General features: G+C 43.8%; 1 protein-coding gene across 1 annotated transcript; it reads left to right on the top strand.

Moving 5' to 3' along the window:
• The first annotated feature begins 461 nt into the window (after window positions 1-461).
• On the top strand, window positions 462-26877 carry PDXDC1 (pyridoxal dependent decarboxylase domain containing 1). Its single transcript, XM_039360852.1, has 23 exons — window positions 462-657; window positions 6116-6189; window positions 7514-7579; window positions 8324-8407; window positions 10448-10594; window positions 11953-12142; window positions 13613-13681; window positions 13806-13884; window positions 14198-14282; window positions 15058-15106; window positions 15712-15813; window positions 16498-16623; window positions 17884-17934; window positions 18060-18123; window positions 18784-18860; window positions 19494-19599; window positions 20278-20449; window positions 20644-20750; window positions 21628-21749; window positions 22491-22583; window positions 22686-22782; window positions 23107-23211; window positions 24373-26877. The coding sequence occupies exons 1-23, from the start codon at window positions 637-639 to the stop codon at window positions 24618-24620; spliced, it is 2334 nt and encodes a 777-aa protein (XP_039216786.1). The 5' UTR covers window positions 462-636; the 3' UTR covers window positions 24621-26877.
• Window positions 26878-27081: the final 204 nt, after the last annotated feature.

Below are 27081 nucleotides of genomic sequence, written 5' to 3'. Positions count from 1 at the left end.
GATACTAGGCCTAAATCCCACCCCAAGCAGCCTCCATTCTGGGCCACATCGCCCGCAGCGACGGAACGCGCCCAGCCCAGGCAGCTGCTCAGCTCTCACAAAACTCAAACCAAACCCGCTTGGAAACTCATCCTCCACCGCGCATGCTCCCTCGGGGGACGACGTCATCTCTTTCCTCAAGCCCTCATGAGGAACGTTCCATTCGCCAAAGGAGGAGGAGGAGGAGGAGATTTTGCCAAAGCATTAAAATCTCCCAGTGGCAATTGTCCAAGATTTTTTTTCACTCAGCGGTTTGAAAATTTAGCGTTATTTCCCCCCCCCCGTCTTGGAGCTTATTCTTTTTTCCTTTTTTGGGGTGTGTGTGTGTTTTGTTTGGTACGTCCCCCGCTCTAGCTCCGCCCACACCCGCCGCGCCTCCTGTCAATCTGGCGCGCTACGGAAGCCGAAGCGGCTCTGGGGCCTGGTCTGGAGCCTGGGTGGGCGAGCGGCTGCCCGCCCCTCCCCAGCCACGCCCTCTCGCCGCTCCGTCAGCGCGGCTGCCGACGTGGAGCCGGCCGAGGCCGCGGCCAAGGCGGAAGTAGCCGGGCGGAGGAGCCGGAGTCCTCGGGCGCCGCCGCCGCCGGAGCACCTGCGGCCATGGAGGGCTCCTTGGAGACGGTGGGCGCCCCGCCAGGGATTCCCCGGGGGGGGAGGGGCGCTGATCAAGGGAGGGGGGGCGCAATATGAGCCCAAATGGGGGAGGGGGGAGAGATGCGTCTCGCGAAGGGAAGCGATGCCCGCTCTGTGGTGCGATCCTGTGCATCGCGGATAAAACATGGGCATCCTGGAGGATCGGGCACCGGCAGATGCAGCAGCGATGAGTTGTGCATTAATAAATAATAGGGGTATGTAGAGGTAGGCTGTATGGGTGTGGGTAGACGTGATATCCCCCACTGTGTGTGTGTGTGTGTGTGTGTGTGTGTGTGTTGTGTGTGCACTAATCATTAATTATACGTTCGTTTGTGCATTTAAAATATACGGATTTATTACGGGTTTATCACATTTTTGAACTGCCCATCACACTTCTGTGACTCTAGGGGTCTTTGCATATAAAATTTTGTGTGTGTGTGTGTGTGTGTGTGTGTGTGTGTATTGCCTTAATATATATGTGTGTGTGTGTATTGCCTTAATATTATATATATGTGTGTATATATTGGCTTAATAATATATGTGTGTGTTTGCTTATATATATATATATGTGTGTGTGTGTGTGTGTATGTATGTATATCTGCATGTGTATGTTGCCTTAATATTATATATGTATGTGGACATGTGTATTGCCTTAATACATGTGTGTGTGTATTGCCTTAATATATGTGTGTGTATTGCCTTTATATATATGTGTGTGTGTGTGTGTGTATTGCCTTAATATATGTGTGTGTGTATGTATATATCTGCGTGTGTATATTGCTTTAATATTATATATGTGTATGTACATGTGTATTGCCTTAATACATATGTGTGTATTGCCTTTATATATATCTATATATGAGTGTATTGCCTTTTTATATATATATATGTGTGTATATATGTGTGTGTGTATTGCCTCAATATTATATATGTGTGTGTGTGCATGCGTGTATGTGTTATGTATTTATATGTATCTGTGTACATTAATGTATAGATGTGCATTAATTTTATATATATTATATATGTTGCACAAACACAAATGTGTTTATGTGTGTGCACATAGCTGCATGTATATGTGCATATGTATTTAAGCATCTATTTGTTACACCACTAACTTCATTCAATTAATACATTAAATGGATTCTGTTCATTACATGATGTGCTTCTACTTACATCACTGCATCTGTGTTTAGAGAGAGCCAGTAGGGTGGTTCAGCGGGGAAGGAGCTGGGCTAGGAGTGGGGAGACCCAGAGACTAGTCTCCCCTCATCCCATAAGGTCATTGGCTGACTTTGGCCCAAAGTCCACAGGCGCACTGGGGAAGGTGGTGGGCTAGGAGTGGGGAGACCCAGATCCCTTAATTCTGGGCCTTTCAAGTGTCCTGAAACTGCAGTTCTGAATTCTCTGAACGGCTCCAATTGTGGGAAAAAATGATATATGCAAATCATATGTTTAGAGTTGGTGTTTGGTTTTAATTTATACTAACAAGCAGGCTTCTGGCAAATTTGTGGCATGCAGTTTTCAGTTTCCAATGCCATTTATATGGTAAATGTGGACAAGTATGTAACTGTATATAAATCTCTCCGTTTGTTTGATAAAGTTACTTGCAGTCTTGTCTGAAATGGATATAACTCCAGCAGGGGAAGAAAAAGTCAGTCACTTTTGTTTTCTGTTAATCTTTTGCGAATGGATTCCTATGTAAGCTCTAGATTCAGACTTTGGTGCTGAGATCTCTAATCGCAAAGATATCTACCATCTTTTGGAGTCCATTGAAGCTCACGCCTCCTGCTTCAGGGACTCCATCCAGCCACCTCATTCTCTATTGTCCCATTCTTCTCTTGCCCTCCATCTTTCCCAGCATTAGGCTCTTCTCCAGGGAATCCTTCCTTCTCATTAGGTGGCCAAAGTACTTGAGTTTCAACTTCAGGATCTGGCCTTGTAAAGATCAGGGTTGATCTCTAGGACTGACTGGTTGGATCGCCTTGCAGTCCAAGGGACTCGCAGGAGTCTTCTCCAGCACCATAGTTCAAAGGCCTCAATTCTTTGGCGCTCAGCCTTTCTTAGGGTCCAACTTTCACAGTCATACATTGCAACTGGGAAAACCATGGCTTTATTGATAGGGAAGTCATTAATGCTCCTGAGCTTAATGATAAGTAACTAGCACAAGGAAGAGGAATTGTAATTTGATCTGATACTGTTGAATGCTTAAGCATCTCTTAGCCTTTTCACATGACTACAATTGAGAGATGTCATGTTTTGAATGCTAGAGCAATTTATTCAGGGTTTTTTTTCGTTGTGTCAAAAGCTTTCTGAGCTATTTTCATGCTCCTATGAATAAGATAGGAAGCACATGGTCCAATGAATGGAAGACGTCTGACCTCAGTTCTCAGTTCTGAAGGAACTGGAATACATTAGGAGGATCTGATAAATCATGTGAAAATTGCTCGGTCGGGTATTTCATTGGATGTCACTTAATATTGTGAGATTATTTTCCGAGCTGAAGTCTCGGTTAAGTTTAGTGTCTTTCATGCAAAAGGCATGGAAACAACCATTAAAAGCCAAAACAACTGTCTTTTTATTCCATAAAATAAAAGTTCCTGACAGAATAAGGAAGAGCATGCCCTGTGTTTGCTTGCGGTTCCGGAATCAGGATTTCAAACCAGTTTGTTCACATTTAATAGAGTCCAAAGTTCTTTCTGATGGGTTCAATGAAATGTCAGCACGGGCTCTTTATTTCCTCTGGTGGTTCCCTTCTTGGTCAGTGTGGTTGTGAGCATAACTTTGCTTTGCTGCTGGAGGGGTCCAGTGTGCGTGAGAAGCCGATGGTGGAAAAAGCGACACAATATTTGATAGACATTGTGATGCTTTGGCTCTGCTTCCTTGACGGATGGAAAGCCACAAGGCTCACAGTATTGATGAACAAGGATGCTTTTCTCAGGATCCAAAGCCCAGGTGTGGTGTTGTGCCTGGTACAGATAGTCCTACTTAATGACAGTTCGTTTAGTGACTGCTCAGAGTTACAACAGCACTGAAAAAAGGGATGGATGACCATTTTTGACACAACTGTTGCAGCCTCTGTCCCCAGGTCACATGATCAAAATTCAGATTCTTCGCAACTGACTCGTGTTATGACGGTCGCAGTGTCCCGGGGTCACGCGATCTCCTTTTGCAGCCTTCTGACAAGCCAAGTCAATGGGGAAGCCAGATTCACTTCACAACCGTGTTGCTCGCTTAACAACGCAGTGATTCACTTAACCACTGTGGCAAGAAAGGTCGTAAAATCTTAGGCTCAATTGTGGTTGTAAGTCAAGGACTACCTATACCAGGGGTAGGCAACCTTGGCTCTTTTAGGACTCGTGGACTCCAACTCCCAGAATTCCTGAGCCAGCATAACTGGCTCAGGAATTCTGGGAGTTGAAGTCCACGAGTCATAAAAGAGCCACGGTTGCCTACCCCTGACCTATACTTTCATCCATGTCGTGGTCCTGCCCAAGACAGTTGGGACTTGTCTTGCCCAACTGGCACTCCTAGTGGGTTTGATTAATTAGATTAATTAGAGTGAGAGCTGGTAAACTTGTGACTTCCCTTTTGATGGACCTGTCCAAAATATTTTTGATGGAAATCTGACATACAAAAATGGAAATAGAGAACAACATGACTTTTTAAATATTAAAAAGCAATGACAGAATTCTCAAATTAGCCAGTGGTTTCTTAGAAAAAGGCAGATTTCCCCCCACCCCACCCCCGGGCCTTTATTTGCCACATCCTGACAAAACAACACAAATTGTACTTGGTTTATTTGTCATCCCTTGGCATTCGCCCCCCAACCTTACTCATGACATAATTTTTTTTTTATTTTTGCAATAACGACATCTCCATTTTTATCAGGTGAATAAGAATTTAGCACAGGTTTGTTTAAAAATCTTTGCCTCTGCCAAGTCATATTAAGTGAGATTAAAAAATATTCTCCTGTAGCAAGTGAAAGAATGAAGTAAGCTTATTATTGAAGCAGCACGCCAGGAATATTATACCATGATTAGCCCAACGGTCTTTCAAGAAAAGAAATTAACATTAATTTATATAGAAGGGACTCGGTTAAACTGGGAGACTTTAACCAAACGCCAGCAGGAATCTCTCTCCCTGTGCTTGATAAACATTGAAAACAAATGCTTACAGACTCCCCGTTGGGAATACAGTTTCTAGTAACATCTGCAGCCCAGCACTGTTGATGCAGCTGTGAGATGCCACCAGCTCTTTGATCCTTTGTTTTCTTATTTTAAAGGTGGATCAGCTCCAAAGTATATTTAAAAAAAACATTACAAGGTACCCCTAGGAGGGGAAAAAAGATATAGGAAGGGGCTCAAATAACAGAAGAACAGAGTTGGAAGGGACCTTGGAGGTCTTCTAGTCCAACCCCCAGCTCAAGCAGGAGACTTCAATCAAGCGGGAGATAACCATTTGTTGAAGTCGATTTCTACTCAACCTCTCAATGTTGAGGGTTGGGAAAAAAAATTCAGGGAAGAGCAACTAAGATGATCGAAGGCCTGGAGACTAAAACATATGAAGAAGAACGGCTGCGGGACTTGGGTTTGGCCAGTCTAAAGAAAAGAAGAAACAGGGGAGACATGATAGCCGTGTTCCAGTATCTGAGGGGCTGCCACAAGGCAGAGGGGGGTCACGTTATTCTTCAAAGCCCCAGAGGGCAGGACAAGAAACAATGGCTGGAAGCTGATCAAAGAGAGAAGCAACCTGGAACTGAGGAGAAACTTCCTGACTTCCCATCATGAGCCGTGGTGGTGCAGTGGTTAGAATGCAGTATTGCAGGCTGACTCTGCCAATTGCCAGCAGTTTGATCCTGATGGGCTTGAAGTTGACTCAGCCTTCCCTCCTTCCGAGGATGGTAAAATGAGGACCCAGATTGTTGGGGGCAACAGGCTGGCTCTGTAAACCACTTAGAGAGGGCTGGAAAGCACTGTGAAGTGGTATTTAAGTCTCAGTGCTATTGCTATTGTCTTCCTTCCTTCCTTCCTTCCTTCCTTCCTTCCTTCCTTCCTTCCTTCCTTCCTTCCTTCCTTCCTTCCTTCCTTCCTATCCTGACTGGCTCAAGGTGGACTCAGCCTTCCATCCTTCTGAACTTGGTAAAATGAGGACCCAGATTGCTGGGGGAGGGGGCATAGGCTGACTCTGTAAACCACTTAGAGAGGGCTGTAAAGCACTACGAAAAGGTATATAAGTCTAAGGGCTATTGCTATCATTGCTAGCACTATGCCTACCGCGGATTGTGATATCCAACTCATGTGGGCAGGAGTCCAGAAATGGCTCAAGAGAAGCTATTATAGCTTCTTTCTATGGTTTATGAGGTTGGGGGACGTGAGAAGAATTAGAACTTGACCACATAATTGACATTGGTTTGTTTGTTTTTTCATCTTCTCTTTCTAAATAACAGGTGGTTGACCCTACCTTAGCAGAAATGGGAAAGAATCTCAGCGAGGCCATGAAGCTGCTTGAAGATAATCACAGGTATTTTAATAGTCTTGGCTTGGCAGAACTGAAGAGGATGACTAATTGTGCTTGAAGATCCTGTTTTGGGGAAATATATACTTAGACCATAAGAAAGGCTGAGCGCCAAAGAATTGAGGCCTTTGAACTCTGATGCTGGAGAAGACTCCTGCGAGTCCTCTGGACTGCAAGGCGATCAAACTGGTCAGTCCTAGAGGAGATCAACCCTGACTGCCCTTTAGAAGGCCAGATCCTGAAGTTGAAACTCAAGTACTTTGGCCACCTAATGAGAAGGAAGGACTCACTGGAGAAGAGCCTGATGCTGGGAAAAATGGAGGGCAAGAGAAGAAGGGGACGACAGAGAAGGAGGTGGCTGGATGGAGTCCCTGAAGCAGGAGGTGTGAGCTTAAACGGACTCCAGAAGATGGCAGAGGACAGGAAGGCCTGGAGGAATGTTGTCCATGGGGTCGCCATGGGTCGGACATGACTTCGCAACTAACAACAGATACTTGTCTGATGTATCCAAACTGCACCCTGTTTCTGATTGTGCAGGACTCATTTAACCCAAGGCTAAAAGCCAAAAGACCATAATAAACTAGAGTTTGTTATTATTTATTGAGTTTATTGGTAATACACTACAGTGTATTGAGGGGTAGCTCAGCTGTCTCTCCCACCTCTAAATACCTCTATAAAGGTGCAGTTAAAGGTGGAGATGATAGGTAGGAGACATTCATTAGAACCCTGTGGGTTTTTTTTTAATGTGAAAGTTGACTGAAAAGAACAGAGGAATCGTGTTTTTCTACTTGTGGAAAGTTACGTCACCACAGCTAAGCAGTCACACTAAAATAAATTTTAAACAGCCGATGGCATATTACAGATATTTTCTTAGTCATCTGAAGATTTTCTTGCCTATCCTATTGTTGGGAGGGGGGGGGGAAGGATATTTTTGGTTTCACGTCTTCCTGCGAAAATTGTGCAAAGCTGATTTTGTTAAAAAAAAAAAAAAGCACAAAAGTTGCAGTATTCAGAGGTCAGGATGACATTTCCCGTTACGAATCAACGGAATCTGCTTTGCTTTTGATAAGACAGATGAGTCATCCTTTGATTAAGACAGTACACAATGGGATAAATAAATAAATATCCCTGGCTGACAAATGTTGTCTGGCATGAGATATATTTTAACCTGTCATTTCATTAAAAAGGATCGGATTCAGCACTCTGGCAGCCCTGCAGCTAATCCAATGTGGCTCTTTTGAATAAAACAACACAAAGCAACTGTAGCAGGAAACATAACTGTATATTGCCCAATCTATCACCAATTCTTGCTGTTTTATATTAAAATTAGGAAAGTAGAAGAAGAAAATGAAAAGAACTACAAAAGGAAGGATATTCCTGGGCCACTTCAAGGCAGGTAAGCGATCTTGAATTAGGACTTTCCCCTCTCTGTTTATATGGTTTGTTTGTTTTTTCCTGCTAATAATCTGGCTATTTTGATTTTTGCGAATTGGAGCTGGGGAATGAAAATAATCTGAATTCATTTGCCAAATTGTGTGATGTTGGTAACTGATAACCACAATAATTGTCATAAAGGTGATGTGTGATTGTTGCCAACGTCGGGGCAAATGGATCGTTGATTTGTGTAAACCTGAAGAGGCCATTCAGGCAACTGACTCCAATTTCATGCTCAATACAACAGTCTAAATCGGTGTTTCTCAGTCTTTTTTAAACTTTATTTTGTTTCTATATCAAACTTCTTAGCCGCCCATCTCCCTCATAAAAGGGTTCTTAGCAACTATAAGATGGGTGGACTTCGACTTGCCACAGTCGTTAAGCAAATCACTGGTTGTTAAGTGAATCACGGGGCCATTAAGCAAAAAACAGCTCTCTCTGTTGACTTTGCTTATTAAAATAGCGATCCTGTAACTTTTGAGATGCTGGTTGCCAAGTGTCTGAATTTTCATCCTGGGACCACGGGGACACAACAGTTGTAAGTGTGGGAACTGGTTGTAAGTCACTTTTCTCAGAGCCGTCGTAACTTTCGGTGGCTGCTAAACAAATGATTGTAAATCGAGGACTGTCTGCATTAAGCGTGTCTACTTTAAAGTCATCTCATGCCTCGTGACCATGGATCTGTGTTTTGTCTCCCTTCCTCCAGCGGACAGGATATGGTGAGCATTCTCCAGTTTGTTCAGACTCTAATGCACGGAGATGAAGAAGAAGAATCACTACAGTCTTATCGGTAACTCTTTGTTAAATAGAGACCTTTCAAGGTTGTGGATAGGGCTGAAGATTAGCTAAAATAGGTCCCAATATTTCTTCCAGGTGCTGAAAATGTAAATTGGCAAGAGGGACATATTATCACATGTGGTGGGAGTGCTCAAAAGCCCGTGACTTTTGGAACAAGGTTAAAAAATGGCTGGAAGAAATACTAATGATAGAGGTAGTGTTAAAACCAGAACTCTCCCTACTAGGCATAACTACGCAGAAATATGACAAAGGGATACTTTACTTGATGCTACATATTCTCACAGCTGCTAGATTGGCGTATGCACAAAACTGGAGGAATAAAGAAATTCCAGCAGAAGAAGAGATTTTATATAAAATCCTATCGTGTGCTGATATGGATAGGCTCACAATGGAAATGAAGGACAAGACAGAGTCAGATTACTTTGAAATCTGGGACAAATTCTATTGTTAGTGTGAATCAAGGAGAACTGTTCGGGTTTTAAATTAGTGTTAAGATAGAGATATATAAAACTGTATGTTAGTATATAGAGAAACAAATTAGAGACTGTATTGTATAGAAAAATATGTATATATAGAGATTAAGAATTATATGTATGATGAGGAACAAATTGTTAGGAATATATACACTGGAATGTTATGTTATGTCCATCTTTGTTTTAACTGTTTTATAAATAAAAAAACTTAAAAAGATTGTGGATAGGGCTGAAGATGTCAGGCACAAAGAATCAGGACCAGACCTTAAGTTCTGGCTTAAGATTTATTGCTCAATCTGTACTCAAGAATCTAGTCAATTAAGGGTCAGCACCAAATTGGTGCTAGATAAGAGTCAACGGAATTCAAGAGGGGTTGGAGTTATAGCACTTGTGGACACGTAATGATTCCAGGCAGAGTACTTGCTTGACTCCGCCTCTACCTCTTCTCTGACAGAAGGACTACTTTTGCTCATGTTTTCTGGGATCCAAAGTCATTCCCTTTAAGATTCTCTCTAACACATAATATATCTAATGATTTCCTTGGATTTTGCTTTAAGCATGTTTTTTTAAAGGAATATTTAAAAAAGCATACTTAAAGCAAAATCCAAGGATATCAGGTTTTGCAAATATTCTTATGCCTTGAGTGGGTGGACTCCAGCATCTTTGAGAAGATTAAAGTGATGACAAATTGATGGAAGTCCGTGCTTTCTGATCTACAGGTTTGATTTCTTGCTTCTCATGAAAAATAGATAGATTAGTAAAAAAATAGTAATAGCTTCAAGGAAGATGGAAAAAGTACCTGGCCAAACTTCTTAAAAATATTAAAAAGTTAAAAAAAATCTTTAAAAGTGTCAGGTGGCAGAGGAACTGAAGTCTACACCAGATGTTCTCTTGAAAAGAAAAGATCCTTAGAAACCTTTAGAAGAGAGAAGTAAGCAGTGGGGTACCACAAGGTCCCGTTTTAGGCCCAGTACTCTTCAATTATCTTCATAAATGACTTAGATGAGGGAATTGAAGGGGAACTCATCAAATTGGCAGATGACACCAAACTGACAGGAGTAGCCAACACCCCAGAAGACAAACTCAGGATCCAAAAAGATCTTGACAAACTTGAACCATGGGCCCTATCTAACAAAATGAGTTTCAGTGTGGAGAAAAGCAAAATCTTACATTTAGGCAGGAAAAACCAAAAGTACAAATACAGATTGGGCGAGACCTGACTTAAAAACAGTAACTGTGAGAGGGACAGTGGAGTCCTAGTGGACGATCACTTGACTATGAGCCTTCAGAGGAAAGAAGCCATCAAGCCAATGATGGCTTAAAAGCAAGTTAAAATCCAATCTACAACATACAGTGGATTGGATTTTAACTTGGTCTTAAGCCATCACCAGCTTGTCTAATCACTCTTTCAGACAGAGAACGAATACTGCTTAATTATAATACATTCAGTAAAATGCCCCCTGGTCATTTTTCTATATATTAAGAAAGGCTTTTTTTTCCAGCTACAAATGTGTGATTTGTGTTGTAGTCTCAGTTTTTTTTTTCCTTCTGGTTTGCAGGCTTCAAAATGTGGGAGAACAGGGACATATGGCTCTCTTAGGACACAGCTTGGCGGCTTATATTTCCATCCTGGACAGGGACAGACTGAGAAAACTTACTACCAAGATCCTTTCGGATACAACTCTGTGGCTTTGTAGGCTCTTCAGGTAACCTTCGTGTTAACTAATACTTTGGAGTGTACCCTTTTATCAGAAGTACGCAGGAAAGAAAGTTGCATTTCATCTAAATCTCCAGAAACTAATTAGGAAAACAAAAGGCTGCTTTTACCGTCAGTATTATTGTTGTTATTAGCCTACGGCAGTGGTGGCGAACCCATGGCACGCATGCCACAGGGGGCACCCAGAGCCCTCTCTGTGGGCATGCACGCTGTCACCTTAGACCCACTTCCCCCCACAGCCCCCTCCTCACCAGCAGCCCCCCCCCCCAGAGAGTTGCCCTCAGGTGCGGCCCGTGCGGAGCAGCGCAGCCAAGGATGTGGCAGCTGGGCAGCGGGGACAAGACTTCGCCCTCGCGCTCCGTCGCACACTGATGATGCTGCGGGGCGTGGGCGGAAGGCATGGCTGCCATGGTGCTGCAGGGTCACCTGGGCGATCGGCTGTGATGGGCCGTGGAGGTGGTGGGTGGCCTTGTGGATGGGCGGATGGGGCAGGCGCCGTTTTTGGGCACTTGTCCTCTAAAAGGTTTGCCATCACTGGCCTATGGTGGTGTTACAGTAGCCAGGAGATCACAATGCTGTTGCAGAGTAGCAATTTGACTTCCCAAGGTACCAGCCCTGTTATAAGGCATGCATGTGCGCTTCCCAAGATGCACCACAGGAGGTTGAGCTGGCTTCACACCAGAGAGAAAGATTATGTGGCACCCAAGGCCCCCTCCCTTCCCAGAGCTGCCTCAAAAACGGGCACCGCATCAGGAAGGTTCAGAGTCGGCAGGAATCTGACTGCCTGCACAGAGCATCAGCTCGCCTCCCCACCAAAGTGGTACCTATCTATCTACTTGCATAGAACAGTTTTCAAACTGTTAGGTCGGGGTCTTCAAACTTGGCCCTTTTATGACTTGCGGACTTCAACTCCCAGAATTCCTCAGCCAGGCACGCGTGCCTGGCTGAGGAATTCTGGGAGTTGAAGTCCACAAGTCATAAAAGGGCCAAGTTTGAAGACACCTGTGTTAGGTGGAGAGAAGCTGAGGCAAATGACGGGAGCTCATCCTGCCACACAGCGCTAGGACTCGAATTGCCGGAGCCGAGACCATCTGCAGTGTGATCTAAGCCACTGAGCCACGGCACCGCTGATTGTCGGTGAATAAACAGTGCGGTTCAGTTGGAGATCAGCTCTGGTTGCCTCTCGTTCTGCCCTTTTTACAGACCGTTTTTTCCTGGGTCTTTCAGCCGTGAAAATGACAAACTGAAGAGAACGCTGTGAATAATTGCTTCCCTTTAATGGGAAGCAAGTGAGCTGGGCCCCCTTTTCCAGGATGCTCATGTTTAATTCATCATTGCTCTTAACAGATTTGAAAATGGGTCAGCCTATTACCATGAAGACGATCGCGAAGGGCTTTTAAAAGTCTGCAAGCTGGGGATTCACTCCCGCTATGACGATTATGCCACTGAAGGGTTTATTGCCTTATATAACAAGCAGCCGGTGGTGTACATCAGTGCTGCCGCAAGAACTGGCTTGGGCCAATTCCTCTGTAGTCAGGTAAGTTGAAAGAGGTGCAAATTTTTTGGCATGCCAATCATTGTTTCCTCCTCCTTCGCCCTCGTCTTATTCAGTAAACCTCTGTTAATTTGATCGATTGGTTTATATCCCATAATACTCCTCTTTCCTCTTATCTTCCCCACAACAACAACCTGGTCCAAGGTCACCAAACTGCTTTCATGACTAAAGCGGAATTAGGACTCACAGTCTCCTACTGAGTGGTTGAAAGCTACCCAGTTGACTTTCATGGCTAAGGCGGGACTAGAATTCATAGCCCCTAGCAATTGGCCCAAAGTCATCCAGCTGGCTTTCAAGCCTAAAATGGGACTGGAACTCACAATCTCCGGGCAATTAGCCCAAAATCACCCAGTTGGCTTTCATGGCTAAGACGGGACTAGAACTCACAGTCTCCTGGTGATTGCCCCAAAGTCACCCAGCTGGCTTTCATGGCTAAGGTGGGACTAGAACTTACAGTCTCCTGATGATTGCCCCAAAGTCACCCAGCTGGCTTTCATGGCTAAGGTGGGACTAGAACTCACAGTCTCCTGATGATTGGCCCAAAGTCACCCAGTTGGCTTTCATGGCTAAGGTGGGACTAGAACTTACAGTCTCCTGGTGATTGCCCCAAAGTCACCCAGTTGGCTTTCATGGCTAAGGTGGGACTAGAACTTACAGTCTCCTGATGATTGGCCCAAAGTCACCCAGTTGGCGTTCACGCCTAAGACGGGACTAGAACTCACAATCTCCTGGCAATTAGCCCAAAGTCACCCAGTTGGCTTCCATGGCTAAGGTGGGATTGAAACTTATAGTCTTTCTAGCTTGGTGCCTTAACCACTAGAGCAGACTCTTAATCATTTGTACTTGCAATGTTCTTATGAGTGAAGTGTTTTAGTTTAAAATCATGGTAGGCCACAACCATAGAGTTGGAAATGGTCAGTGCAGAAAGTTTAAACCAGCGGTTCTCAACGTTTGTGTGACGGCGACCCCCGTCACACAAACGTTAGGCGCATGCGCGGCACGGCGCGCATGGGGGCGGGGGCCCCGTGCACGGTGCGCATGCGTGGCGCCACCCCGTGCGCGGCGCGTGGGGGCGCGCCGCTGCCCCCACGCGCAGCGCGCGTGCGCAGCACCACCCCCCCGGAGGCGCGGCGCGCCCCCGGAGGGGACAAAATGGCGGATCGCCGCGTTTGGCGACCCCGCAAAAGAGGTCGATCGACCCCAAATGGGGTCGCGACCCATAGGTTGAGAACCGCTGGTTTAAACTAAACCACTTTGCAATAGTCCCAACATCTGGAATACAGCTGCCAGAGACCCCCCAAAACTGTCCGTAAATCATAATTTTGACTGTGGCCCAAAGGAAAACCATTATGTAGTCAATATCTTTGGTGGGGCCCATAGTAACTTTTAATGGTCACTAAATGACTGGCCGTAAAACAAGGACTGGTCTGGATTTTGTATCTCTTTCTGCAGCTCGGCTTACCTCTTTCCTGCGTGTGTCGAGTGCCGTGTAACACCATGTTTGGCTCCCAGCATCAAATGGTGAGGTTTGTTTTATAAAAAAACAAAAACAAAACCCCAAATAGTCATACTGGCGTTGCTTAATTGTATGCTTTCTTCGTGTTGTTGTTGTTATTTATTTATTTTTATTTTTGCTTGGTGACAGGATGTTGCTTTGTTGGACAGACTGATCAAGGAAGACCTTGAATCTGGAAAGCTGCCTATCTTGCTGGTGGCCAATGCCGGTGGGTGATTTGAGCAAACATAAACAAGCTGGTTTTTCTGCGGTGCTTCTTGGTTGAGAAGCGAAACTTGTTCAAGGAACAAACAAGCCCCTTGAGACGACCGTGGATGATTGAGAACTCCCTAGACATTTAGAAGACCAGAGAAAAGCCAGTGGAGGTTTTCTAGAAGCCCTGGTTTACAACTCCCCTGGGGAAGGGAGGGAGTGATGGGGCCTGTGATCCAAAACCTTGGAAGAGCACCTGGTTGTTCAGCTCTACCTCAACAGCGCTGTCATCCTTTCCGTTCTCCCTTTGCTATTTCCTTTCCATACAGGCACCCCAGGGGCAGGGCACACAGACAAACTCGGGCGACTCCGGGAACTGTGCCGGCAACACGGCATGTGGCTCCACGTTGAAGGGTACGGTGTCACTCTTAGAACCGTTTTATATGACACGCTCAATCAGGCACGCCTAGTAGGCAGACCAGGGCTGGTTCATGCAGATTGAGGAGGTTATCGCTGCAGCTGTCAGAATAATACACGGTGCTGGACAGAAAAGGGAATGGAGAAAGGCACTCCTGATGGGAGCAATTTATAATAGTGGCAGGTTGCAGCCAGCTGGATCCTTCTTCTACTTTATATGCTGAACACAGATATAGTTTAAAAAGACCTACTTAGAATGCCGAGTTTTGGAGAGAGACCTCAATGCTAAACCTCTCTTCGCCCATTGGGCTACCCAGCTGGCTTTCATCATGCCTAAGGTGGGACTAGAACTGTCAGTTTCCTGGTGATTGGCCAAAATCACTCAGCTGGCTTTCATGCCAAAGGCGGGACTAGAACTCTCGGTCTCCTGGGGATTGGTCCAAAGTCACCCAGCTGGCTTTCATGACAAAGGCGGGACTAGAACTCTCGGTCTCCTGGTGATTGGTCCAAAGTCACTCAACTGGCTTTCATGCCAAAAGCAGAACTAGGACTCTTAATCACCTGGTGATTGGTCCAAAGTCACCCAGCTGGCTTTCATGCCTATGGCAGAAACTAGAATTCCTTGTTTCTAGACTGGTGCCTTTACCAGTAGGCTGAACTGACTCCCCTATTATAAATCCTATTTATGTTATCTATTTATTTTCAAATTTATTATAAATTAAAATGTGTGTTATGGTCAATCTACTGAAAAGGACTCGCTTGTTTGTTTCAGGGTGAATCTAGCCACTCTGGCTTTGGGTTACGTCTCATCTTCCATACTGGTATGTTGTGCATTTGTTCTTGTTCTGACATATTTGCTGGTGTTTCTCTTTAACCAAAAGCACTGCTTTATATTCTTCCCAAAAGCAGAAAGGCGCTGTTTGTAAATGATTTAATTTACTTCCACTGTCATCTACTTTTAAGATGAAAAATAACCTGGAAAGAGTCAATTTCTGAACTTTGAGCTCTTCCAATGCTCCCAAATCGTTTTGCTTATTCATTACTCTTAAATTCTCAGAATGGATTTTTCCCCCTCTAGAAAGGAGATGAAGGACTTGGCTCTATTGTCATCAAAAATTATCCATAAATCAGAAGTTAAGATCGTTTTTGTTTAAATGCTGTAAAACCTTCCACAGTTGAACCGAGCTTTAAACAGGGAGAACGTCCATGCTTGGTTTGGACAAAAAGCGAATATTTTTCAGATTGAACCAAGTATATCAATCTTTTCTCTCAAATAAAGTGAAAGGGAGTTATTTTGGATCGTTCTTTGCCTCTTCTCCGGACTCAGCCATGTCTTCTTAGAGATAACCTTAGCTTGTTTTTTAGATGCGTGGAAAAAAAAAAAAAACTGCATTTCTGATCCTCTAACCCCGCCCCCTTTTTACAGGCAGCAACCAAATGTGACAGCATGACACTGACGCTTGGACCGTGGCTGGGTCTTCCAGCAGTGCCTGCAGTGACTCTTTACCGACAGGAGGATCCTTCTTTGGTAAGCGGTTGGCCCATGATGCAATGGCAGAAGGAGGCGGGCCCTGAAGCTCTCAGCAGCTCATGACTGGTGGCAGTAAATTGTAGTTGATTGCCACTCAAGGAGTCCAGTTGCTCATCATCCTTGGGAAAGACCAGGGGTAGGCCACCTTGGCTCTTTTATGACTCGTGGACTTCAACTCCCAGAATTCCTGAGCCAGCCATGCTGAGGGGAAAGGGAGAGGTTTCCAAGCTGAGCCATGCTGGCTCAGGAATTCTGGGTCATAAAAGAGCCAAGGTTGCCTACCCCTGGGAAAGACTAACATCTACTCCATGATTTTTTTTTAAACCGATGATGATGTTTGAACTCAGGACTTGTCTGTGTTGAGAACATGTACGGTCCCACTCAAGCCAAATTCAGCCCTGTAGATATTTCATGGAGTAGACCATTTCATAAAATCTGTTCTTGATCCTTGGTAGGGGCTCTAAATGGCCCAAATGGCCAAACACAACATGAGATGGATGAGCTGCCATTTGCTGGATGTAGGAAAAGGACAGGCAGAGCCTGGGGGGAGTCAAGAGAGGCGTCAGCCTGAAGTCATGACGTTCCCACAAATGGTCTAACTCCAACCCTCCTGAACTCCATTGACGAAACAAGAGGGGTAAAATACATCTGGCGTTTACCTCTTTATTGGGTTTCTTGCAGTCGTTAGCAGCAGGCCTGACCTCCAGCCAGGTAGCAGAGAAACTGCGTGCTCTGTCCCTCTGGCTGTCCTTGCAGTATCTCGGCCACGATGGGATCGTAGAAAGAATTAAGCATGCCTCCCAACTGGTAAGGAGCGCCGATCGGTCTGGGTTCTGGGTCTTCCTCAGAATGTGATTTGATTTGTTCACAGGACTCGGGCCCTCAGATTTATGGGCACAAAAAGACTTGTTTCCTTCTCTTCCAAGGGTGCCAGCAGTGGGAGAGAAAACAGAGTGTCAAAAGCAAGGTCTCAACCTTGGTGACTTGAAGATGTCTGGACTTCAACTCCCAGGATTCCCCAGCCAGCCAGTGTGGACTTCAGCCCCCAGAATTCCTCAGCCTGGAATGGGACAACTCACCACGGCCAACTCACCCCTAGGATAAACTTGCTGCGGGACAATTCAACAATTCAATTTAATTATTTAAAATAATTTTAAACACGATTTTAATTTTTGTCATTTACATTTCATTTTGTCCCTCTGTTTGGCATCCTTTCTTTAATGATTCTGTTCCACCGTTTCTTCGATATTAATGTAACTCTTGTCCCCCCGCAGTGAGTTGTCCGTGGCCGGTTGTCCCTCAGCAAGTTGGCCACGGCGAGTTGGCTGTGGTGATTAGCCACGGCCTGGCTGGGAATTCTGGGAGTTGAAGTCCACACCATTTTCTTTTCTTTTTTTTTTAATTTTTATTAAGTACAAAGAAAGAAAGAATTAAAAACATTGAACATGGTAAATCATCTTTGACTGACATCTCAGTCCATATTGTACATTAATTACATATAATATACCTATATACAACTATACATTTCTTGTCTCTGTCTCAGTTTATCTCTTTACTGGGACCTCCATTTTTTCCCCCTCCTCTATAAAATTTATTCCATATTCGATAAAATTCTGTTTCTTCCTGATTTTTTAATTTTTTAGTTATCCTATCTAGTTCTGCACAATACATAATTTTCTTTATTAGTGCTTTCCCACTCGGTACTTCCATTGCTTTCTACTTTTGAGCAAATAGTATCCTTGCTGCTGTGACCACATGGATAATTAAATATGTGTCCTCTTTATTTACATTTTTCTCTAGTATTCCTAATAGTAATGTCTCCGGTTTGTCACCCCATTGATCGCCAGGGTTGAAGTCCACACCATTTTCAAGTTGCCACGGTTGAGAAACCGCGCTCAACAGAATAGTAAAACTATGCAAAAACATTTTGAGTTTGAAATGTTAGCGTACCTCAATATCGCCATTCGACTTGAATGCGTCGCTTCACGTTTTATGTAAAGGTACACAAACCTGGTGCCCATTTACCTTTGGAGTAGTTTCCCTGATTTTATACATTTGTTTCTTTAGAGTCAGCGGCTACTGGAAAACCTGAAGAACCAAGATTTTATTCGAACCTCAGTACGTTTCTATTTTCAACCTATGCTTCCCCCCCCCCCCCCAAAAAAAATATAGTCCAGTTGGGGAAAGTTGATTTAAATATCGTGTTAAGACTTCACCTTATTTTCCCAAATTTTGTTTTCCAGGTTGAAGATGAATTTAGCTCTCCTGTGGTGGTGTTCAAGTTTTCCCCAGAAAAGTCACATTTAGGTGAGGATTTGCAGAAGGAAGGCCCCCTTCTCATGATCTACAGACCTTTATTTTGTTGAAAAACTAGCAATTGTGCCAATAGTTTTGTCGTTAATCTATTCTCATTCATGCTGGTGCTTGTTTGAGCATCAGCAAGTGAGAAAATCAGACATTTTATGAGAAAAGAGCTTTTGTACTTCGCTAATTTTAGGTTCCTGTTTTCTAATATCCTGCCAAATACAGATCATAAAAGGATAATTTAGGATAATTGAATTTTTACGTATATTAAAGATAGATCTTCAAATTGTTACCTATGCAATTGCTTTCAAAAAGTTCTACAAAAGAACTGTTTGATATTATGACATCCGCTGCTCACATGAGCAAAATAAGCCAGATATCTACAGGGCTGTATGCTTTTTATATCCCATATTATTTTATTTATTGACTGATTGATTAAGCTCGTCTGCTACCCATCGCCTAGAAAATTATTGGAATATTATTTTAATGCGCACCTGTGCTGTGTTTGTATATTGAAATCTGTAAAGAATTAAATGGTGCCATCTTAATGTGCATAAAAATAACTCTGAGAAACTCTAGCTGTTGAGGAAAAAAAAACATTTCAAAAGATGTGTTAATTTCTTCCTGCTAAATCCATTTCTCTTCTTTCTCTTTTGAATTCAGATCAGATGCTACAAGCTGCACAATTGTCATCGGTTACCGGGAACGAGGGAGACATTTGTGATACCTTTAACCAGTGGGTAGGTAGAGTTCTTTCTTAACAGTGTGTAGTTTGGGACTCAAATCCTGATTTTTTTCCAGGGGTGAAAAATAATCCAGTACAGGTAGTCCTTGACTTACAACAGTTCCCTTTAGTGATAGTTCAAAGTTACAGTGGCTCTGAAAATAAGTGACTTGTGTGGATTATCACCTACAACCAAGGAGAAATTTTCTGACAGTTAGAACAATTAATCAGTGGAACAACCTGCCTCCAGAACTTGTGAATGCTCCAACACTGGAAGTTTTTAAGAAGAGACTGGACAGCCATTTATCTGAAATGGTATAGGGTTTCCTGCCTGAGCAGGGGGTTGGACTAGATGACCTCCAAGGTTCTATTCTATTCTATTTCTATTCTATTCTATTACTCTACTCTACTGGTGCCCATGTTCTGATTGCATTCTTCTAGGGCAGGGGTAGGCAGCTATGGCACCACTTCAGGCATCTTTAATTCAGAGCAAGTTTGAGCATGCAAAAATCAGCTTGCAGACAATAGAAGCCTATTTTGGAGCGTTCACAGACCAGAAGACAGCTTGTAATTTATGTGCAGTGAGTGGGAGATTTGTTACTTTCCTTGACCAGGGCTTGCTTGCTTGCTTTTATTTTTATTTTTTTAGCTTGGAGAGCAACTGGCTCAGTTGGTCCCTGCCAGTGGGGTGGATCTGGTGGATCTGGAGGACGAAGGCACCTGCGTGCGTTTCAGCCCTTTAATGACTTCTGCAGGTAACCGGCTCCCTTTTGTATCCAATGGGCAATTTTCATATATGTGACAAATGATGTGCTTCCTTAAATAGCGTCATTAGAGCCGTGGTGGCGCAGTGGTTAGAAGGCAGTATTGCAGGCTAATTCTGCTGACTGCCAGCAGTTCGATCCTGACCGGTTCCAGGTTGACACAGCCTTCCATCCTGAGGTCGGTCCCTTCTCTTCCTCATCTTTCCTTTTCCTTTCCTTCCCTTCATCTTTCCTCCTTTCCTTTCCTTCCCTTCCCTTCCTCATCTTTCCTCTTCCTTTCCTTTCCTTCCTTCCTCACTCCCTCTCTCCTCCCTCCCTCCTTCTATTTACTTATGGTGCTAAAGGAAAACAATCACACTCAATAGCTCAACCAAATGGATCACTAGTATGATTTAAATCTCTTTACAAACATCTGGGACATTGTAACCGTCATAAACATGAGTCTGTTGGCAAGAATCTGCCATTTGGATCATGTAACCGTGGGGGAGCTGCAGTGGTTGTGTGAAAAACGGTCATAGGTCAATTTTTCAGTTGCTGTTGCAACTTCCAGTGGTCACTAAATGATTATAAGTTGAGGGCTACCTGTATTTGCTTGGGTTGCAGGATGACGTGCAGATGGTGTCCTTCTGCTAAAGGAAGACGACCCGCTAACGTGTCGAATCTTTTCAGTTTTAGGCACTGAAGTTCAAGACGTGGATCAGTTGATGGACTGCTTAAAAATGAAGGTCCCGGTTCTGAACTGCACTTTGCAGCTGAGAGAGGAATTCGAACAGGAAGTGAAGAGAACCGTCGGCTTGTCCTATGTGGAAGATTTTAGCTGGCCTGGCCTTGGGGTGGTCAGGTATGCGTGATCTGCCGAAGCAGGGCAAGCCACTTAGCCTATAAAATAACAGCAAGCCCTACTCCCTCATAGCACTGATGATGTTACCTAGTTTGGTAATCTGACCACAGATCAATAGGGATTGGGGGTGGGGGAATGGAACAGGAATGGAAGTAAATCAGCATTTACTAAACCTTTTGACTTGGTTTTGAAAGGTATAAGGGCCAAAATGAAGAGATGCCAGAGAAAGACGCGGAGAAGATAAACAGCTGCCTTTTGAAGAAGCTCAACGAACTGGAATCAGACCTGTTATTTTCTTTAGGTAATTGGCTATCTATGAAATGGGTATGTCAGAAAGATGATATAGGGTCTCCTGCTTGAGCAGGGGGCTGGACTAGAAGATCTCCAAGGTCCCTTCCAGCTCTATTCTGATTCTGCATTAGTCAGCTTGGTTTAGAAACTGAATGGCCCTTACATTATAGTCCACCTTAGGCATCAAAGCAAACTGGATGACTTTGGGCCAATCACCAGGAGACAGTGAGTCCTAGTCCACTTTAGGCATGAAAGACTGCCAGGTGCTTTGGGCCAATCACATCTCACAGAATTATTGTGGGGAAAATAAGAGAAGGGAGAAGTAGTATGCATATTCTTCTCCTTGAGTTATTTATAAAAACAATAAAGCTGGGTTAAAAAAAAAACAATCTAAAAAATAATCCCTGCCCAGCCACCAGTAGTCCCACCACAGACAAAATTTGCATTTATGTATTTAATCTCTCTTCTTGGAATTATTGATCAAGGGGTCTTTTTTTTCCTTTGTTTCATTTTTCGAAAGATCCTGGCATTGTGAGCAGGGTTACCATCCCAAAAATGCCCAGAAGGAATCTTTCGTGGTTCTCTCCATGCGTTCAATGTTACGTTCAAGATAAAAATTCCGTACCTCGTTTGCCAAATCACCCCAGTGATCTTTTGATAACATTTTAAAAAAGAATATTGTAGCAAAGCAGTCGCTTACTACCTCGGCTTCCTTCCTTCCTTCCTTCCTTCCTTCCTTCCTTCCTTCCTTCCTTCCTTCCTTCCTTCCTTCCTTCCTTCCTTCCTTCCTTCTATCTTTGATCAGACACTCAGCCCAATTTGTATTTTAAAGCAGCTTGAAAGAGACTGCCAGGGTACAAATCTTGACAGTCTGTTCTTCCTTCTAGGGCCAGAATTTGGAGCAGAGAAGAACTGCATTTATATCGGGATGGTCACCGAGGATCTAGATGTCCCTGAGCTGGTGGAAACTATTGCAGCAAGTGGCCGTGAAATTGAAGAAAATTCGAAGGTGTGTACGGAAGCTCCAAGAACATAGGTCATATCTATCCTGCCCCCCCCCATAGCCTCCGCTACTCCTAATTGCAGCGCTTGTAGTGCAGCCGTTTTTATCCACTGTGTCGTTGCACATTTGTATGCTATGAAGAGTGCCACATTAGGGAGCCACAACAAATGAGGAACAGAATAAAAGAATAATAAGAGTTGGAAGGGACCTTGGAGGTCGTCTAGTCCAACCCCCTGCTCAAGCAGGAAACTCTATTACCATTTCAGACAAATGGCGGTCCAATCTCTTCTTAAAAATCTCAAGTGTTGGAGCACCCACAACTTCTGGAGGCAGGTTGTTCCACTGATTAATTGTTCTAACTATCAGGAAATTCCTCCTTAGTTCTAGGTTGTTTCTCTCTTTGGTTAGTTTCCATCTGTTGCTTCTTGTCCTGCCTTCAGGCGCTTTGGAGAATAGCTTGACTCCCTCTTCTTTGGGGCAGCCCCTGAGATATGGGAACGCTCTTATGTCACCCCCCCCCCCGTCCTTCTTTTCTAGACATACCCACTTGATGACGGGAAGTGCTCTGTAGTTGTGCTACGTTGAACCCTGACATCACCTGGGCAGAATATGCCTCCATTTCTCCTCCTTCTCCTGAGTCCCAGTTGTCAACGGACTTAGAGTTGAAGTCCACAAAAAGTTGCCAAGATTGGATACTAGAAACTCAAGTGACATTTCTCATATTCAATTGGTTCTCTTTCTGACCAGCTTTTGGAAAACATGACTGAGGTGGTTCGAAAAGGCATCCAAGACGCCCAGGTTCAGTTGCAGAAAGCTAATGAGGAACGCCTTCTGGAAGAGGTGAGCAGATTGTGGGAAGTCTTCTCCTTGCCGGCATACCTCTTCTTGATATTTTGCTGGGCAAGAACCCTTCATTTTTTTTGATTCTCCTGTTCCTTCCAGGGTTTGCTTCGACAAATTCCTATGGTGGGCTCTGTCCTCAACTGGTTTTCCCCACTTCATGCCTCAGCGAAGGGACAGACTTTTAACCTAACAGCAGGTGAGATGGAATTTGACTGGCTGGGTCTTGAGCCAGGATTAATTATCCTGAGATAAGAGAAACACTGGAAGCTTTGCAGTTCACCAGCTTGAAGGACATTCCTAGCCAACATCCAGGTTTTTTCCCCTTTCATTTTTCCACCCTTGCTTGGACGTAAGGGTTGACCATTGTCAAAAGTAGGATGTTTGGAGCTTGGCTAGATCAGGGGGCCTCCAAGCTTGGCCACTTGAAGATGAGTGGACTTCCAATTCTCAGAATTCCTCAGCCAGCCGTGAAGGATGCGTTTCTCCAGATCTGATGTGTTTGCACCCCTTTCTTTGCCAGGTTCTTTAGAATCCACAGAGACAACATACGTATCCAAAGTCCAGGGCACGGGGATCACCCCGCCTCCCACTCCCACGTCAAGCCGTGCTAAACAGAAGTTTCCTGGTAAGTTGGTTTCATCTTCGGTTTTATTTTATTTTTTGTTTTAAAAAAAGGACCTAATCATGCTACAGGAATGTGCTCAGGTAGTCACCAAGAGCCAAATTCTATTTCATGGACTCTTCTAAAAATAATAATAATAATAAAAAAATCAACAATGGTTTTTCTTCAAAATCTACTTTGGTAATCCTCACTATTGAGCAGGCTGTAAAAACAGTAAACTAACATAGTTTGTAAAGGCTGAAGAAATTCATAGCCCAGTGAAACAAGAGGGGGAATGTGTGAATGACCTTGGGTGACAGGAGGAAGAGCTACAGTCAGATAAGAGGCAGCTGAACCCAGAGAAGGAAAGAGGTGTGGCAAACATCTCCCTAGTTTTTTTTACTATAAAGGGGGGGGGGAAGGAAATGTCCTTTTAGACTTGCAAGATTCCGCTAAGGTAACCTTAACAACCAAGACAGAGCTAGTACAAGTAACCTTGGACTTACGACCACGATTGAGCCCAAATTTTCTGTGGTTAAGTGAGACATTTGTTAAGTGAGTTTTTCCCCCCATTTTACGACCTTTCTTGTCACAGTTGTTAATCAAATCACGGCAGTCGAGGAGTTAGTAACCCGGTTGTTAAGTTGACTTTGCTTGACAGAGGGTCACCAAAAAGTGATCCCATGACCCCAGACACTGCAACTGTCCTAAGTACATGCCAGTTGCCAAGCCTCTGGATTTCGATCCCATGATCGTGAGGATGCTACAAGGGCGGCAACTGTTAAAAAAACAGTCGTCGGTCACAATTTTCAGTGCTGTTGAAACTTTGAACGGTCTCTTAAAAGAACTATAAACCGAGAACTACCTATTCTTCTGGGTGTACGTCTTAGGCCAGGGGTAGGCAACCTTGGCTCTTTTAGGACTCGTGGACTTCAACTCTCAGAATTCCTGAGCCAGCCACGCTGAGGGGAAAGGGAGAGGTTTCCAAGTTGGGCCAGGCTGGCTCAGGAATTCTGGGAGTTGAAGTCCACAAGTTATGAAGGGGCCATAGTTCCCCCATGCTGGCTCAGGAATTCTGGGAATTGAAGTCCACGAGTCATAAAAGAGCCAAGGTTGCCTACCCCTGTCTTAGGCAGACAAGGCTAACAGAAGCAAACCTTCTTCATTCCTCGTGTTCCCTTGCAGGTCAAAAACTGTTTAGACGGGCCGGGAGGAACTCGGATGGGGTCAGCGAGACCAGTTCCCTGAACCAAGCTGCCGATTTAGACAGAGGAGAATTCGCAGCTTCTCCCGTCAAGCCGGAGAATGCGGAGCCGTCGAGCGAAGGCATGATGCCTTGCACCCAGGAAGCCTCCAGCGCTTCCCCAGGCACCAAGGCTCAGGCCTCGGGAACTGACCCCTCGCCATCCGAGGAGAAAGAGAGTCTTAGATAAAAATCAAGAATCTGCGCATTAAGACTTTGTGCAGGGGAGGCGGGGGGGGGGAAGTGCACTTCGCTGCAGAAAACTGAACGATGCGTTTAAAATGTGAACTCTGCCAGCGGTAGTCAGTACGATATTGCTATTCATGTGTGATTGGCTGGAGATTTTGCACAAAAATTAGTGGAAGGCTGCTTTTTCTCTCTCTCTCTCTCTCTCTTTACTCGTCTGCTTGGTTCCGATTCTTCTCATTCTGTCCTGCACGCCCGTTTAGTGCCAAGGTTGGATCTGGGTGGCTGAGGGACGTTTTCCTTCTTTACCAGGAACATGCAAGAATGAGGAGCCAAAGAGGCGTCCCCCAAAATGCCTGATTTTTTTAAAAAAAAATTAATTAAAAAGGTGCTTTCCACAGACTTTTTCTGGGTTTTCTAAATAGGATTGCATTCTGTGCTGGGATTAAACTAATTTGCTGAGCCCCCACCAGCCGCTGGCTATTTTTATTCAACAAGTGTTTAAAATATTTTTCAAAGCCTCGCCGTCTTTACCGTTAACGTGGCGCTACTTTGGGGGATATAAGTGGCTTTCGGATTCCCCAAATCTTTTGCCTCAATTCACCATCCGTCCACTCCTTTTCCAGCCCTGTTGGACAGAGAGAGGGAGAGAGGGGGAGAATAAGATTTATCCATTTCACAGGGTCCTAGCTTTAGATGTTGCTTGCCCGAGCCAAACTTAACTGGCAGTTTAAAAATGTAGGAAAAAAATCACACAGGCCAAAATCCAGTTTGAAAGGTTTGCGTTGAAGGGACATCCATCCTTATTGCTCCACGCTGCCTTTTTGAGGAGATGGCATTACCTCCAGATGGTGGCATATTGGTGAGGGTTTCCCCCCCCCTTGCTGTTTTAGCTTTTCTCATTGGTTGGTTGCGTTTGTTAAATATTGTAAATATTCAGAGAAATTAGCTTATCATACAGTACTGCACTATGGAAAAGAAATACACATACTAAGCTGATTTGGTTTTGAAAGTTGAGAGTAGATATTCAAGCCTTGATTCCTCACCCAGGTGATTAATGACGCCTTCTATTTTCTGAGACAGATTTAGCTCTTTCTCTGTTAAACACAGCAACTTCATTCCCTAAGAGAATTGGCTGAACTTGATCTCTCTTCCCCTGCTCACCCCTTGTTCTGATTTAAAATAGATGTTTCACACAGACAAAAATATTTTTTTGGAGCAACATTTCTCTATAGTGCAGTTTTCCCCAAATCGGCTGCTATTTGGGTTCACTGGACTTGTTTCCATCCAGAAACCCAAGAATTTGGGGAAATGAATTTCAACATCCTGAATGAGACAGTAACAGTTGGGGAACAGTGTGGCATTTAATAGAGTTCCATTTCGATTTAATTAATAAAGCTAGTGTAAGCTAAGGGACAATTTTATTCTCAGCAGTTGAAGAAGTCAATCCCGTTCTAACACATATAATGAATTAAGGAGTGGTTATTCTCAAAATTATTTCGTTGTTGGTGGTAATATAGTCCAATGCTGAGACTGTAAGTCATCCTAAGCAGAAAAATTGCCATTCCCTCAAACCCCCCCCCCAAAAAAGTCCAAAAACAGACCCACGTAGTCGTAATAGTAGAAATTGCTAATTTGGAATTGGGAGATTTTTCTGCTTTAAAACCCAAGTATCCAGACATGATTCACATAAGTTATGGAGATCTCACCAAACTAGATCTTACAGCGAATGCTAGAATATTCTCCTCTCTTTTAATAATTTACTTGAGGATCTGTTATCCTTTGCACTCAAGTGGGCATTAAGGGTTCAAGCTTTGCTTATTATTATTTATGGAAGTTGAGAGGTAATGATCAACATATCTAGTTTACTTTAGGTAACCTGTTTCTTCAAGCTCAGCTAGAACTGATTGAAGCTCTTCCATGAGTACTGCAACAGTGGGCTTTTAATGACCAAAATGTTTGTTCAAGGTTAACAACAGCTTGTTCTTTCTTAATTGAGGATTATTGCTGGTTAAATGTACAGTTAACTCCGAACTATTAAGGGTTGATTTTTTTCCAAAGTGTAAATTGAATTGTCTTCCTTTTGACTGTTTATTTAGTGCAATGATTTATATTAACTTGGGTTCATGGAGGGGGAAAAGGTTAAAGTTATAATTGTTAATATAAATTTTAAAGGTTTTATATCAAGCTGGCAGTTTTGCTAGAATACAGTCCTAATTTAGATACTTCCTAAATGCTTCAATAAAAGTTCTTCAACTTGTTGTATCTTGAGTTTGTGATGGTTAAAAGAACCAATTAGCAAAATCCTAGAAAAGTAGGGAATATACACATCAGAAAATTGTAATTATTTAATCCAGAAGGTTGCTATTTCTGGCAGGGGTTGGATTCACACATCGTATAAATCAGGGGTCTTCAAACCTGGCCCTTTTATGACTTGTGGACTTCAACTCCCAGAATTCCTCAGC

This window comes from Crotalus tigris, unplaced genomic scaffold, assembly GCF_016545835.1.
Source record: "Crotalus tigris isolate CLP2741 ecotype Arizona unplaced genomic scaffold, ASM1654583v1 scf7180000019173.45859301935:6455823, whole genome shotgun sequence".
NCBI classification, from domain to species: Eukaryota; Metazoa; Chordata; class Lepidosauria; order Squamata; family Viperidae; genus Crotalus; species Crotalus tigris.
Note: the sequence above shows the minus strand (reverse complement) of the source record. Positions and strands in the feature narration are given on the sequence as shown.